This window comes from Equus przewalskii, chromosome 2, assembly GCF_037783145.1.
Source record: "Equus przewalskii isolate Varuska chromosome 2, EquPr2, whole genome shotgun sequence".
NCBI lineage: Eukaryota > Metazoa > Chordata > Mammalia > Perissodactyla > Equidae > Equus > Equus przewalskii.
In genome coordinates, this window is record NC_091832.1 from 71,358,831 (window position 1) to 71,374,197 (window position 15,367).

The 15,367-nt window shown below is 36.7% G+C and overlaps 2 protein-coding genes across 18 annotated transcripts in view; one reads left to right on the top strand and one right to left on the bottom strand.

Annotated features, from left to right (window-relative positions):
• Nucleotides 1-6,079, top strand: part of MARCHF1 (membrane associated ring-CH-type finger 1) — a 755,838-nt gene extending 749,759 nt beyond the window's left edge. For all 10 annotated transcript variants that reach the window (XM_070608438.1, XM_070608408.1, XM_070608432.1 and 7 more), the window contains one exon: nucleotides 1,666-6,079. In XM_070608438.1, the coding sequence (XP_070464539.1) occupies nucleotides 1,666-1,964 (299 nt within the window). In that variant the 3' untranslated portion in view covers nucleotides 1,965-6,079. The remainder of the gene's footprint in view (nucleotides 1-1,665) is intronic.
• The window catches only part of TMA16 (translation machinery associated 16 homolog), a 58,876-nt gene that overhangs the window by 15,012 nt on the left and 28,497 nt on the right, over nucleotides 1-15,367 (bottom strand). For 2 of the 8 annotated variants that reach the window (XR_011536964.1, XR_011536966.1), the window contains 4 exons: nucleotides 13,782-13,824; nucleotides 11,492-11,741; nucleotides 6,476-6,634; nucleotides 2,788-3,795 (listed from right to left, as the gene is read on the bottom strand). Coding sequence is in view for 4 of the 8 variants with exons in the window: in XM_008542412.2 (XP_008540634.1) it covers nucleotides 11,555-11,741; nucleotides 13,782-13,824 (230 nt within the window). In the remaining 4 variants the exon portion in view is untranslated. Of the gene's footprint in view, nucleotides 1-2,787; nucleotides 3,796-6,475; nucleotides 6,635-10,514; nucleotides 11,742-13,781; nucleotides 13,825-15,367 lie in introns of those variants that run through there. The other 6 variants (XR_548435.2, XR_011536965.1, XM_008542412.2 and 3 more) reach the window with 4 other exon arrangements.

Consider the following 15,367-nt stretch of genomic DNA (forward strand, 5'->3'; position numbering starts at 1 on the left):
AAAGAATTTATTTTAATAATCCTATATTGAGACTGCTTGAGAATTTATTGCCCATTCTTATGGGATTGGCATGACGATATAGAAAGTGAATGAATCAGTTAAATTTATCTATTATGAAGGACAACAGAATATTCCCATTTTCTTAGAAAATGGTAGTGGACAGAATATCTACACCTCCAATTCCTGCCCAAGAATTTCCAAGCAGTATTTCCCATTAATGCTTAGGAGGTAGGGATGGGCAGAGTTTATTCCTACACCTACAGAAACTGCTCAAGAAAGATTCAAAGCACAAAGGCAGAAGTAGAGAGATCCTTGAGCTTCAGAGGAATGAACAGATGGTTGAATTGCCTGAAGTCAGATTTTCCAAATTCCTCTCCCGAACTGGCAAGCAGAGATAACTTTGTGCTATTGGCATTTCCAAGTGCAGGCTCCAGCTTCAAAGGTATATTAGTGAGAAGAAAGAATTCCTTGGGTTACATAAAGGATCCTCAAGGAGCAAAATTTTGTGCCTTCCCTTCTTTACCACACCCCCAGCCCCCACATTGTGTACATTCTTTCTTCTTTACAGAAGCGAGAACTGACCAGTCCAACAAAACAGAGTAGGAAGACAGTTTGCTAGGTCTCAGTAAAAGGAGGTAGACACATCTTACCAATGAAAACATTCTTGAAAAATCCATTTGGCCCCATTTCAGCATTTAGTGTCTGCTTTGCTTCCAGAAGAATAAAGCAAATGTCACTATTACAAAATACGGTTAGGATATTTCTTAGAACTCTATTCAGTGTTATAAGTAAAAGTAAATAAAACTCAAAGGAGAATCAGACACTCATACGGTGGTTTCTAACCAACCCTTCCTGGTCCACCATACTGAGCTATCTCTGTTATTTTACAGCCTTGCATATGAGTGAAGGCAGCTACTGTTCCCCCCCACCAACTTCAGGTCAGCAAGAGGTGGACTCTTGACCATCATATATTAAACATTCATAATTATGTGTGGCATAAATACTGTTGCAGTTACAGAAACTCTTGTGAAAATTTTAAAAACTATTTGTGAAAGAAAGCCAATTTCTAGTTATGGTGATGGAAATTAAGAGAAAATATTGACATCTAAGAAAGTGATGGTTCTCAGTGACAAAATATAAGATTAATGAAACAAATGACTAAAATCCTAAATCTTATGAATATCTGTACTCAGAAATTCTTTCTCTCTCTGGTGAGATGTGGCAGCTTCTTTTTTTTAATTTTAAAGCAAATGAGGGTGGGGAGGAGGACCTGTATGTACAATCCCATACATGTACATATATACTGAAATACACGTATCACTAAATGTACGTACAGCTGTAGCTAGAAGGAATAAATGTTGCACTAAGTATCAAAAGTCTAATGTCGTATCTGCTAATCATAGTAGGCACTTGATGCTAGGAGGAGAAATAAGATCATTACAGTTGTAGGTGAGAGAATTTCTTCATAGACAATTTTAACAGTACTTTTAGAATATTTGAAAGCAATGAAGTGAATTCAGGTTATAATTCCCACTAGTTTACAATATATTCTTTATCCTTGAAATTTGGCAGGAAAGCACGGTCTTTTGAAGGAGCCATAGGAAAAAATTACCAAATCCATTCGTGACAACGTGGTGGTAACATTCTCTCTTTTTTATTTCAAAGGTGTCCTTGAGTGGCCGTTCTGGACAAAACTGGTTGTGGTGGCCATTGGCTTCACAGGAGGTCTCGTCTTCATGTATGTACAGTGTAAAGTCTACGTTCAGTTGTGGCGCAGGCTGAAGGCCTACAACCGTGTGATCTTTGTGCAAAATTGCCCAGACACCGCCAAAAAACTGGAGAAGAACTTCTCGTGTAATGTAAACACGGACATCAAGGACGCCGTGGTAGTGCCTGTGTTACAGACGGGTACAAATTCGCTGCCATCTGCAGAGGGTGGCCCCCCTGAAGTTATACCAGTGTGATGGAACCAGTTGGGACGTTCTTCACTGAAGCGTATCTTTCTAGCTCTCAGTCACTACAAATGACAGAAGTGATCCTGAATTATTCACTCTATCTTCTCCTCTTTCTCCTGCTGACTCGATTTCCTTACTTTGCTCAAAAAGGAAAGGAGAAAATAAACACCAAATGACCAGGATCCCACGAAGCAGAGTCTAAAGTGTGATATGGAAATGTGACAAGTTTCCTAGAGAATGATTTCCAAGACAATTAAGAACCAGTGGAGTAAGGAATGCTTTTAGGCAATGACAAAAGACTAAAGGACACACTGAGTCTTCACAGTCGCAGGGGAAAGTTCAAGAACACAGACTTGAATTGCAATGTGTATTTCTTCTAGGGCCTCGTAATGTTAACTATCTCATCTGGGAATAACGAACATTTGGTTGTAAACTTGAAATTGTTTGCATTATCCCTAGGGCACATCAGAAGCGAACTTGGAGGATGCATATTTTGATATTCATACTTTGAGATTTTTATGGCTACAGTGGAGTCCAGTTGTTTTAACATATGCATGTTTTGAAAATAGATGCAATACACATTTGAAGATATTAATACTTGGAATTATGTTTAAATAATGAACAAAAGATTTTCAGAGATTTTTTTGGGTTTAATTCGCTTTGGTCAATACCCACAGAAGTTGCAATCAACTATCAGTCTATATTTTATCTGGCTCCTCTTAAACAGTGCTGTCCAACAGAAATATAACATGAGCCCCAAATGCAGGCCACATATGTAAACTTTAAATTTTGTAGTAGCCCCATTAGGAAAAGTAAAAGTAAATAAGTAGAATTAATTTTGATAATATATTTTATTTAACATTATATATCTAAGTTATTTCAATTTGTCAACATAAAAAATTGAGATAATTTACATCTTTTTTTATGAACCAAGTCTTCAAAATCCAGTATGTACTTTATCCTTATGGAATATCTCAATCTGAATTAACCATATTGGATAGTGCAGCCCTAAAATCTGCTTCATTTAACAGTCGAATCATTTCCAAACAGCAGCTTCATACATCCTTTTACTTGAAGTCTCACAAATGTTATGATTTTACAAAACGCTAAATTAATCAAATTAAATATCCTAGTTGAAGTCTTAAATGAAGATATAATTTCTCAAAAGGTGAAAAAACAAAAGTACAGAAAGATAAAGCAATCTACCTGTGGAAAAGTTCTGAAATTAACTTGTTTGCTACTATGAAGCACTTATGATAGGGAAAATAAAAATTTAACATTTTTATTAAATCAAGCATGTAACTTTTTTTTAATCCACATGAGGTGTCGCCTTGAAAGATGAGTAGTTATGATCAAGCATTTAGACTCAATTTTAAAAAGCTGACGGTATTTCCCCTGTTCAGCAGGCAAGCAAAAATACTCAACAGATTCTGTGATAAGTAATAACTTGAGTTGTTTAGGTTTGACAGTTGAGTTGATTATTGTGTTCTTTGCATATTCATGTAAAACTGAAGCGTGAATGATATTGCAGTGAGCTACATTAATGATTATAGATATAGTAGGCTGTCAAAGAAAGATGTCTTACATTAAAAAGGTGATTTATTTTTGTTAGCTGTCATATTTATTACCGTGAAGAGGCAACCATGATGGCCATAAGAACCAAAGCAGGGGTATCACATCGCACAAATCTGGGTATCACATTGATGCACTTGTAATTATCAGTGTGCTTGTTCTTCACAGATAGTGTAGGTAAAAGGAAAAAGAAAGAATCTTTTAACAAGGAAAAAAGATGACATGAATATTGGTAGTGGCTGACAGTGAGTCCAAATAGTCCCAATTCCTAGAAATAAAGAAAAGGTAAACAATGTCAACTTTGTGTGTGTGTGGTGTGTGTGTGTGTGTATTCATGTATATACACGAGAAAAATGTTAAGGTTTTCAGTAAGTCAGGAAACAAAAGGTTTATAACATCTTTCTTCAAACTTGTTGTAGGGGCACGGAGTAAAGGCATAGGGAAAACAGAGTTGAGGGGACTAAGCTGGACCAAAATTTCTGCACAAATAAGGACATAAGTGGTGTTTAAAACACATGAACCTTAAACAAACTAGACTTTGTATTAACTTCCTCTTATATTTCCAGTTTAAAGGTTTAGGATAAAGACATTCATGGATAACAAAGCTTTGAGTGATTTAACCATGGCACCTCCCCCAAGGATTAATCTTGATTAAATTTTTCTGTTAATTTCCCTAAGCTTTCTACTAACCCATTTTTCTTGTTGTTTATCAATGGCAATGTGTTGTCTACAAACATTACTGGGGGGAAAATCTAGTCACCAGCCAAAGAAATACTGATTTCTCTTTTGTTTGCTCTGGAAGGAAAAGGATTATTTTCCTTAATTGCCACCAAAAATACTGTTTAAATTCTGTACAAACCTAAGCAAGATAGCTAAGTGCAGAGCTCATTTCACACTGGGAGATGATTGGCTAAAATAAGGCGTCCTTTATTAAGAGCTACACTGAACACTAAGAAAACATGTCTAGAATGAGAAGGAAAGATAAGCATTACTGTATTAACAATACACGATGACATGGTGTTTTAAAACTATACCTTAATTCTCAAAATTAACTTGTATAGGCTTTGACTTTCTTGAAATGAGAATATAATATAGCTTCTTAGCAGGCTAAAAGTCAACAATTAATTCTGCTGTCCTTCTGAGCTCTTTTAAACCTTGAACTCCTGAATTTAAGTCTTTTAAAAAGTTTTCTTATAATAGCTGTTTATGGTTCAAACAATTTGAAATAATTATGTGCATTTAAACCTAATGTTGATTATTTTCTTTTTATATTCTGTGTGGCAATAGTACATTTGCCTTTTCAAGGAAAGGATTTGGCTTTGTGACAACACTTCGTGAACTGGATATAACCTTCGAAAACAAAAACTGCTCTCCAAAAAGACAATTTTTGAAGCATGTTTACCTGCTCAAGTAAGAAATAAAATGCAATGGAAACAAAAGATGGAAACTGAAGAATGAACTTACAGTTCTGCTAAAAACCTTGGCTTTTTATAATCATGAGTCTCTGGTATTATCAATACTATAAACCACAGACATTTATGCTGTTAATTTTTTAAAGAACTGTCACTTTTATTGTATAGGATCAAAGATTAAATTGTAAAGCAATGAAGTTCCAGTATTTTTTTAAAAGGGAAGCCCAAAAGGCAATTAAGCTTAAGCACAAACAAAACAAAACTCAAAACAAAAATGATCCTAACAACCTGGGATATAGCGATGGAGAAATTAAAGGAAAAAGGGTACATACTGAAAAAGTGGAGCCCAAAAGGCAATTAAGCTTAAGCACAAACAAAAAAAAATCAAAACAAAAATGATCCTATCAACCTGGGATATAGTAATGGAGAAATTAAAGGAAAAAGGGTCCATACTGAAGGAGTGTTGAAAAATGCCCCAGGATTCAGTCTCACCCTGAGCTGCTGTTACCTGTGATTAGAGCCCCTAAGAGATGGCCTCATAGTTACATTTATCTTGTTTTGCAAAGAGTCCTTGGGTACCCCTAAAACATCTATTCTTTGGCTGGAAATTTAGCTCCTTAGAGCAATGACATCACTAACAGATTACAGGTGTCATGGGTGAGGTGGGGAAAATTATCCATCCGCCTGACATAGTTTACCTTTCCTTGCCTATGAACATTTTGGAACAAAGCAGAGCTCTTAAAACTTACTATCATTATTGCAGAGGTTATATAATTGTGTAGGACTTACACTTTAATTAAGAAAGATGAAAACCTTTTTTCTTTCCTAAGTCAGCCCAAAGGTGCTATTTTACATATCAATACAGCTGAAAGGAAGTACTGTCATTTTGGGCTGCAGTGTTTCCTCTATGTCTGAAGAAAGCCCATTTTGAAATTGGATATTGCATTAAAACAAACAAGGAAAAACTATTTTAACTGTGTGCAATTTTTGAGACTGAGTATTTGTACTTTTTTGGTTTTACCTAATTCTCTTGCATTAACAATTTACTGTTTTGTGAATAATGTGTACTAAGAAAAATTAAGGAAAAGGAACTAATTATCTGTGAGAGAAAGACTTTGTATATTAAACAAGTGACCCAAACCTTTGTTGTTGTTTCTATACTTTTTGTCTTAACCTACCAGGATTTCTGCAGAATTCTACTGTTACTGCCAAAAGGGTTTCTTCCACTTGCTGCAAGTCAAGCCAATAGTCAAGAGGCAAGGTCATTGGAGAGAAAGGGTTTTCTTACAGCTTGCTAGCAAGGTGGAAGATGGGGCGACTAACGCCCAAAAGAACCATCTCAAGGGGGGCACAGAATCTTGAAGCAGTTATATAGGCCAGTGGGTTTTAGGGGAGGGGTTAGGAATGTTAACCCTCTGGTGTTACAGACTGGGAGTCTCCACACCAGATCTTTCAGTTGTCATGTATATCAGCACAGAATCTGTGTCCAGGGGTCATCACATTCCTAGGGAACTCAAAAGAACAAAGTTATCTTACCGCATCGGGAAGAGGCCATAAAATCTACAGAGCATGTATATCTACTGGAAGGTGCATATCCAGCTGGGTGGGTTAATCAGAGGTCATTCAAAGTTACAATATGGTCTCTTTTCTACAATCTGGCAATCTTGCAACCTTGTGTTGAGCTGGTATCAGTATCTGCAACATCCAAACAGGTTTGAGTTCTTAACATTTTACAATGGTCTGAGTTTTTAAGCAGGGCCTGAACATACTTATAATTTTAAGGCCAACATAGGCTGACATTGTAGAAGGAAATAAATAGGTGCATTAATAAGAGGAAACCACTGGAAATAATCTACACAGACTTTCAAACTTAGTTTAAAAAATAATGGGAAAAAAACTTTAAGAAAAATCACAATGCAGAGAAAGGATTTTCTTGCGAATAAAGCTTGGATATGCATAAGATTATAACAGCATTTCTCAGAGATAAGAAGAGTGGATTCAGATAAATTTCATAGGTAATAAATACAAAGAGGAAGATTTTGAAATTATTTCTATTCCAAGAGGTCTGGTGATTAGTGAAGAAAACGTCCCTCTCCAAAGCCCCAACTTCTGAACCTGAATTCAGAGTAGACAGACTGCCGGGCCCAGGCTGTTCACAGGCCTTTCTATTAAACTGTTTATTGTACAAGCTCATTCTTCTGCTCAACTGGACATCTGAATTTATAGTCTTCTCCCACCTCCCAAATTACAGCAAACACTCCTAGATCACAAATCATTGGCACTGTGTGTTCAGCTAATGATTCTAAACCTGGAAGCTGTGATGGAGATACCCAGGGCAGCAAGAGTATGGCTAGAGATACCTTCACTGAGGGAAAAGGCAATGCAGGCAGAGGGCACAGTAGGTACCAAAGTCCTGAATGGGAAATGTCAAGCAAGACTCAGCCAGTAAAGAAACAAGCCTTGTTAGGATCAGGCAGTGAATCACCTATAGAGACAGCAAAAGAAAGATGAACAAAGGTGTCGGCTCCCCACAAGTCTTGCTCTATAGGAGAACACAAAAAGAAAAAGGGTCAGAAGATAATGCAGCATAAGGGATGGAACACCTTCTTGCTGAGATGCTGACTCCATGGTGTATCCAAGCCATTCCATAGCCTGCAGCTACACCCTAAAGAGGCATGAGGTGGAAAGTCTCATACTTCATTAGAACCTGGGTGACAACAAAAAAATGCCTCACATCTTAAGATAGGGAGGCAAATGGGAAGCGGCCTCTGGTAATTCCTTACAAGTATCCCATATCCTTGTGTTCCAGGAAGATCACGGGGCATTCCTCTAAGACTCAGGGTCAGATGCAACCAAGCCTAAAGTGGATACAGACCTGAGTCATCAAGGTGCCAGCACAGAGCTGTTATAGGAAATAGCTGGGCCATTCTAGGAATGGACAGAAAGCCAAAGTGTCTGAAGTACAGTAAGCCAAGGGTGAGTGGGTCCAAACTGAAGTTGGAGAAGCAGTCGGGAGTCAAATCATTTCAGGCCTCTTTGGCTATGGTATGGAATATGAATTTTATTCAAAATATGATGGATGTCAATGTGTGTTCATCAAATGTTACCAATGGACAACTTTGGTGGGTGATGTTGATAATGGGGAGGCTATGCATGTGTGCAGGTAGGGGGTATATGGGAAATGTCTTTACCTTCCTCTCAATTTTGATGTGAATCTAAAACTGCTTTAAAAAAATAAAATCTTAAAAAAAAAAAATCATTGGAAACAAAATTATACCCCATCAAATAAACAAACATACCATAAAAAAATGTGATGGGATGCTATTATAAGGACCTGAACAAAGAAGTAACATATTTTAGTGTGCATTTTTAAAAATTCATGAGCAATTCTGGAGAATGGATTAAGAGGAGCAAGAACTGGGGCATGAAGGCCAGTTGGGATGCTGCAAGCAGGACAGGCAAGACATGTTAGCCTAGGTGAGGATGAAAGCGGAGATGACCTGACATGGACTTTCTTCTTGGAAATAGAAACCAGAAATACTCACTAATTAAATTAGACTGGGGGAGGGTGTGGAAGAGAGAAAGAGAAAAATCAAGGATGACTTATAGGCAGTTGTCTGGCTTGAGAAGTTATATGAAAACCTTGGGGAGAATCAAGGTTCCTGAGAAGACAACAGGAAGTGGGACCCAGATCACAAGTATGAGTATTTGCCTTTGAAAGCAAAAAAGTTACTACATCCGTTAAGTGGAAAGAAAGGAAGATGATAAGTTTCTATTTTCTCAATGATGTATAAAAAGTTAACAGTTGTTGAAGAAGTTAGTATAAAAGTCAAGATAGAAAGTATGAAAAAGTAGTAAAATTATCTCAAAGTTGGAAAATGAACTTAATGGGAAACATAATAAAATTGCCGAGCAGTTTTGAGAATTCACTTCAGATTTACAAACATGAAGGTTTAAGCTGCTTGGGAAGAGGTATGAGGGAGACAGATAACTGAGCGTCACCTCGTTTGAGTTTTGAGAGAGGAATACTATGTAGTCAGGGCAGAGCAATTGAGAGTTCCGCAAGGAAGCAACTATGAACTCTGAATCTAAGCTGAATGAGAAATAACCTGAAGACAAGAGACAGATGATGCATAACAAGAAAATGAGGCCAAAGGGCAGAAATCAGCAATGGAGAGTGGAATGCTCAAAATCAAGTTTGTAGAAGGAATTTCAAGTGTTAATAAGAATCTGGGTGTCATTCAGATGCCTCTGAGGGGATGGAGAAAAAGACTGGGAAAATGAAAGTTTATACTGTTAGATTCGTTATCCACAAGGCTACTGTAATCACTAAAATGATTGAAATAGGAGAGAAGAAAACTGATTGAGCTCTTGGCTAAGCTACAGTCTTCAATGAATGAGGAGAAGGCTCTTCTGGGAAGATAGAAAAGGGAGACAATGATAGAGCTCAAAGAACTAAGGGAGAAATTATTTGCAAGTGGCAGTAGAGCAAAAAGGACACCTATCCAATCTCCTGCCCCTGACATACATGGGACATCAGAGTAGAAAAAGCTTCTGTTTGAAGTGAACAGAGTCCTAAAAGGACAGCTATATCCGTAAGGGAAGGAAGTGACTAGGACATCAGGAAAAGAGGCCACAAATGTAGAGTTAGCTGCTCTGAGCTTAGAAATATATCACTAGCCTATGTCCATGAAGTTCACCTCACTGATTCAGACCAGGGATTGGCAAACTATGGCAAGCAGGCCAGATCCGGCCTGTGGCCTATTTGCGTATGGCCATGAACTTAGAATGGTTTTTACATTTTTAAAGGGTGGTTAATACCACACACACACACACACACACACACACGAAAATGCACAAGAAACAGCATTTGGCCTGCAACAGCTAAAATATTTGCTATGGCTCTTTACAAAAAAAGTTTGCCAGTCCCTAGTTTACAGAGAAGAAGTACCAAGAAAGTGAGTTACTTTTACTCTGTTCCATGGCCACGGCCCGCAGAAGTTATCTTACAAAGATATACTGCTGACCGAAAGAGCTCTGGCTAAGGGAGCACAAGTTATCACCGCAAGAAGAACACGTTCTACAGACAGTGATTAAAGATGTCATTTAAAAGCCTTACTCTAAAGACAAACTCTCTCTTAGGCTACTGTGGTCCAGCCAGGAGTGACAGGACAATTATGGTCCTAAATGGTAAAGTAAAATTTATCTGTTTTAGTTCCAAGCACTTGGCTTGTTATATTTTATGCTTTGATAGCATGGGGGAAAAACGAGGGACAAATGTTTGAGGGGGAGGAGATCTGCCATTTTCACAAGTTACGCATCTAACAGTATGGCTTTTTAAATATCAGACCAGATAAACCAGTTTTTATTCTCTTTACTGTAATTTATGACTCAGTTTTTATAGCCATTTTGAGACTAAATAGGAACCAAAAAAAAAAAAGAAGGAAATTTTCCAATGACTAAAGAGAAAGAAACTTATTAGGTACCATAAAAACCATACTTTTGCACAGATGACTAAAGCAAAAGCAAATCAGCATCAGTTGCATCACTGAAAATGAATTAGAACCATAAGAAGTGAAATTATGGAAATAAATTTTATTTTAATTTTCAGAAGTAAAAACCTGTAAGACTTTAAAATAAATTGTTAACAAGACTTAGTAGATATCTAGTTACCCTTACACAGCATTAACGTTTTATTTTTCTTTTCTTGAAAATACTCAAATACACTTGCAATGACATCCTTTAGAAAACAGACTAAAAGATACTTGCATTTAACAAGTTCTGTGAAGAACAACATTCTACCACATCCGTGTTTTTCACGATACTTGAAATACTGAGTCATATGTCATTTAACTTCTCTCTTAGAAGAAAAAGTAGCACAGTTGAAATAACTGGTTCATTAATCTTTAGCTCTGTTTCCACAAGTAAAACCTATCACTTTGCACAATGAGAAAGCAGAAGATGCAAACAAAAAGAGCTAACCTGAAATCATTTATCCCTATCAAAAGATCAAGATTAAGTGTGGGAGAGCAACATAAGTCACTGTTTATTTTTCTTACCATTTATCTGCGGCTCAAAGATAAAAATAATGTACAATCCAACAGTGTATATGCATTCCATATCACATTTTCTCTATTTTATAAGGAAAGGACAGACGTTTAATGTTTAAGAGGAAGATTACTAAAATATTATTACTGAAAGACAACTCTGCTATCGCGACTGCTCAAGAAGTATCCACAGGGCCGGCCCTCTTAGAAAGCTGGCTGCCGTTCCTGCCCCCAAGTGAGATCAGGTGATCCTGAGTAAACAGGAGGGCAAAAATTAAGACATTTTTTGTCCTCATTCATATTGCTCCCTCCACCCCGGAAATTCAGATTAAATGGATTTTAAAGATATTTTATTTCACTATATCTATTTTAGCAACTTAATGTAAATGAAAAGCAACATTCATTTTTAAATAAAATCATAACACTGTTTTTGAAACTGCAAAAGGGGTTCTCATCAAGTAAGAGAAGTTAAATAACAAATTCTTACAGCCAGATAATTATTTACCATAATCAATTCAGGTGTAACTGGAAGCCTTTTCACATTATTTTCAAGTCAAGCAGAGGACAATTATGCCACTGCTGTCATTTCCTCATCCGAGTCATTTGAGTCAGAGTCATTTTTTAGTTCCAATTCCCCTAAATCTTTGTCTATGGCTGTAATAGTTTTCTTCTTGCACTTCTTCGGAAGTGCATCATTAGCACAAATTTTTCTCATTTTAATGTTTGGCAATTTCTTCAGATCAAAATCCCATTCCCTAGACAAAAGAAAGAGAGAGAGGTTTGGCAGAGGGTGAGGTGGGGAAGCAGGAGAAAGTCAACATTCAAAACTGAAAGCAGCAGAAGAAAGTTTATAAATTTATAGCAGATTCATATGCACTAGAAAGAAACAATATAAATGCATCAGAAAAAAAAAATCCCAAGAACCGAGGCTTGCTTTTCCCATACTTACTGCATTTTCTCACTAAGGTACAACAGCAGTAACTACAGAGAGAATCCGACATATTCAAAACTTCCCAAGCAATATAGGGAATACTAGGCAGAAGTCAGAAGGCGACTCTGTTGCAATCTTTCATTCTCCCTAACCTGAACCTTCTCTATCAGGCCATATGGTATCAAGAATCTCAGAAGCAGGAACTAAATCAGACCTGGCAAATCTGAAAAATGCATAGTCAGAATAAGCTTTTCTTTCCACACACAGTGGAAGCCACAGTTAAGTTTCAGTAATCAAACAATTTTTAGGCTTATAATAGAAAACTTACTTTTTCAACCTCAGCCTTTTCTGTGACAATCCTATGTTCATTTACTTTAGAAGCAGTGTGAAGACTGGTTTGAAGATAGAACTCTAACCAGCAACACTAACAGTTTCTGCTAATTTCTTCACTCATTTCTGGCTTTTTTGGGGGCAGGCAGAACAAACATTGTTTTAGAAATAAGGAGCACGCTTATGTACCTGATTAATTAATATTACAGGCAAAAAAAAATTAAGGTATAAAAAGAATATTATATTCCATGTAATTACATTATAAATACATGTACATGAGCCACAAAATGAACTAAATCTTATATATGATTAATGAATTCTATTAGAGCTAATCCTTTATGATTAAATATTAAATATTTTTCTATGAATTCCTAAGTATAAGCACAAAATAAGCTTAAAGGTTTCAAAGAATATGAATGGAGTTAAATTTATCTAATTTCAATTAACATAAAATTTCAGACCCATCAACATAGTCTAATTAAGACTAAAATGATTAATAAAAACCATTTTTTAAAGATAACCCATGTTTGGGCCAGCCCCGTGGCTGAGTGGTTAAGTTCACATGCTCTGCTTCAGCGTCCCAGGGTTTTGCCAGTTTGGATCCTGGGCGCAGACATGGCACCGCTCATCATACCATGCTGCAACGGTGTCCTACATGCCACAACTAGAAGGACCCACAACTAAAAAATATACAACTATGTACTGGGGGGATTTGGGGAGAAAAAGCAAAGAAAAAAAAAAAAAAAAAAAAAAAAAGATAATCCATGTTTGAAAACTAAAAAATTGAAATCCTACCCAGCAGTCTCTCTGGTCACAAAAGTGTACAGTAGAGAGATCACTGGACCAACTGGCTCTTGATGACTTAGCCCTTTCCCTGGTATCACTTCCCATTAAGCATCTTCTCCAGAAAAGGGTGCTGCGAACAGCCTGGGGATGGGACTCTGAACCATCAAGTCTGCTGCCGTTATTTTACCTTTATAAAAAATAAGACCTGGGGGGGCTGGCCCCGTGGCCGAGTGGTTAAGTTCATGCACTCTGCTGCAGGCGGCCCAGTGTTTCGTTGGTTCGAATCCTGGGCACGGACATGGCACCGCTCATCATACCACTCTGAGGCAGCATCCCACATGCCACAACTAGAAGGACCCACAACGAAGAATATACAACTATGCACCGGGGGGCTTTGGGGAGAAAAAGGAAAAATAAAATCTTTAAAAAATATATATATATATTTATAAAAAAATAAATAAATAAGACCAGGGAGAAACAGTGAGATCAAGTTCTTTTAAGTACTACATTAAAGTATTTTAAAATACTCTGAAAAACAAATAAAAGCACCATATCACTATCATTTCAGTGTATATAAGATGTTCAAATAAACACAACTTGGGAAAATTCCTCCACTGATGAAAGAGAAAAGTCCAAAAGAAACCCCTAATTTGGTTTTGGCTCTAATATCTAGACTCAAAAGGAAGAAAGTTTATGTCTCCTGTATTTCACACACAGCTTCAAAGAACAATAAAAAGGACAGACTCACCTAAAAGTTTTCAGATTACCCATATCTACAATGTCTGGAATCTCTGGGAAAGAAAATAATTTATATCTTTTAGGCAATGTTTTCTAAATTACAACATTTCATAGTTCCTCTTTTATTATCTCAGATACAACAAATAATAATTGACAGACAGCAAGAACATTCAAAGCAAGACAAAATTTCAAAGCATTGTTATAATGCTGTATGAAAAGTTAAGTTTTGCAAGTATAAAGCGCTTAGTTTAAGGTGATTTAGGGGGCCGGCCCAGTGGTGCAGTGGTTAAGGTTGCATGTTCTGCTTAGGTGGCCCAGGCTTCACTAGTTCAGATCCTGGGTGCGGACCTATTCACTGCTTATCAAGCCATGCTGTGGCAGGCGTCCCACATATAAAGAAGAGGAAGATGGGCACAGATGTTAACTCAAGGCCAGTCTTCCTCAGCAAAAAGAGGAGGATTGGCAGCAGATGTTAGCTCAGGGCTAATCTTCCTCAAAAAAAAAAAAATAGAGAGATACATATTCTGCTAACTTTCAACTTAGCTTGCTCTTCATTTTTCAGTTCAAAAGAAGGTGATTTAAGAACGCTATTAAATAATAAATTCTAGCACAGAATCTGTAAAATAAAACAAACCTATTAACAAAATAAACCCTGTCCTTTTAAACCATAAAAGATACCTGGCAAATTCTAACTATCAATTCCCTTAAAACAACATGCTAGGTTGTTTTACATATTTTCTTGGTGAAAAGTACACTTTTTTCAAGAATATACTTCACTTTGGCAAAGGAGAGTTCATCTGAGGAACGCAAACATTATTTAGTATTAAAAAATCACACTATTTAAAATGTGAAAAAAATGTAAAGACAAACTATAATCAATAGATGCTTAAAAAAGCTAAAAAACTTTAGGCCCATTTTTAATAAAAACTAGGTATACGACAGTTCCTTACCATGATCAGAAAGTTTATCAAAATTCAATATGCATAGTCATACTTATTGCAGGAACACAGAGGCATGTGTAACAAAAATGGGAACACTGTGGCAAAAATTCTGGCAACGCAATAAAATATTAATTAAAACCCAGTATCAATTAATAAAAAAGAGAAAATAAAAATGTTTGACATCATTGTTTTACAACAGTTTCAGAACATAAGAGAATGTTTGGCCAGGTGATTAAAGGGTGTAAATTAAGCACAAGTTTTTTTTTTAAAAGAAATCCTAATCAAATGGGTCAGAAATAGTTATACCACCATGTGGCAAGGAGGAGGAGGTGTTAATATCTAGTCTTTTCTGAACCTTATCTAAATAGAATTTTGGTGACAAACAATGTGCCTACATTTCTACACACTTCTGAACTTGTTAGAGATCACAAACCTTCTTTCACCACATTCCCTGACTGCGGAAGGAGCACTGTGGCAGAGTTGGCAGAACACCAGATTTGAGTTTTAGTACTGGCTCTATCACCAATAAATGTTTTACCTTGGATGTGCTCTGTTAATTACTGTTAGTTAATGTGGCAGCTACATGTGGAATAGACCTTAGGAGGAAAGAGCAGAAGTATGGAGATCAACTGGAGGCTGTTACAATGGTACAGGT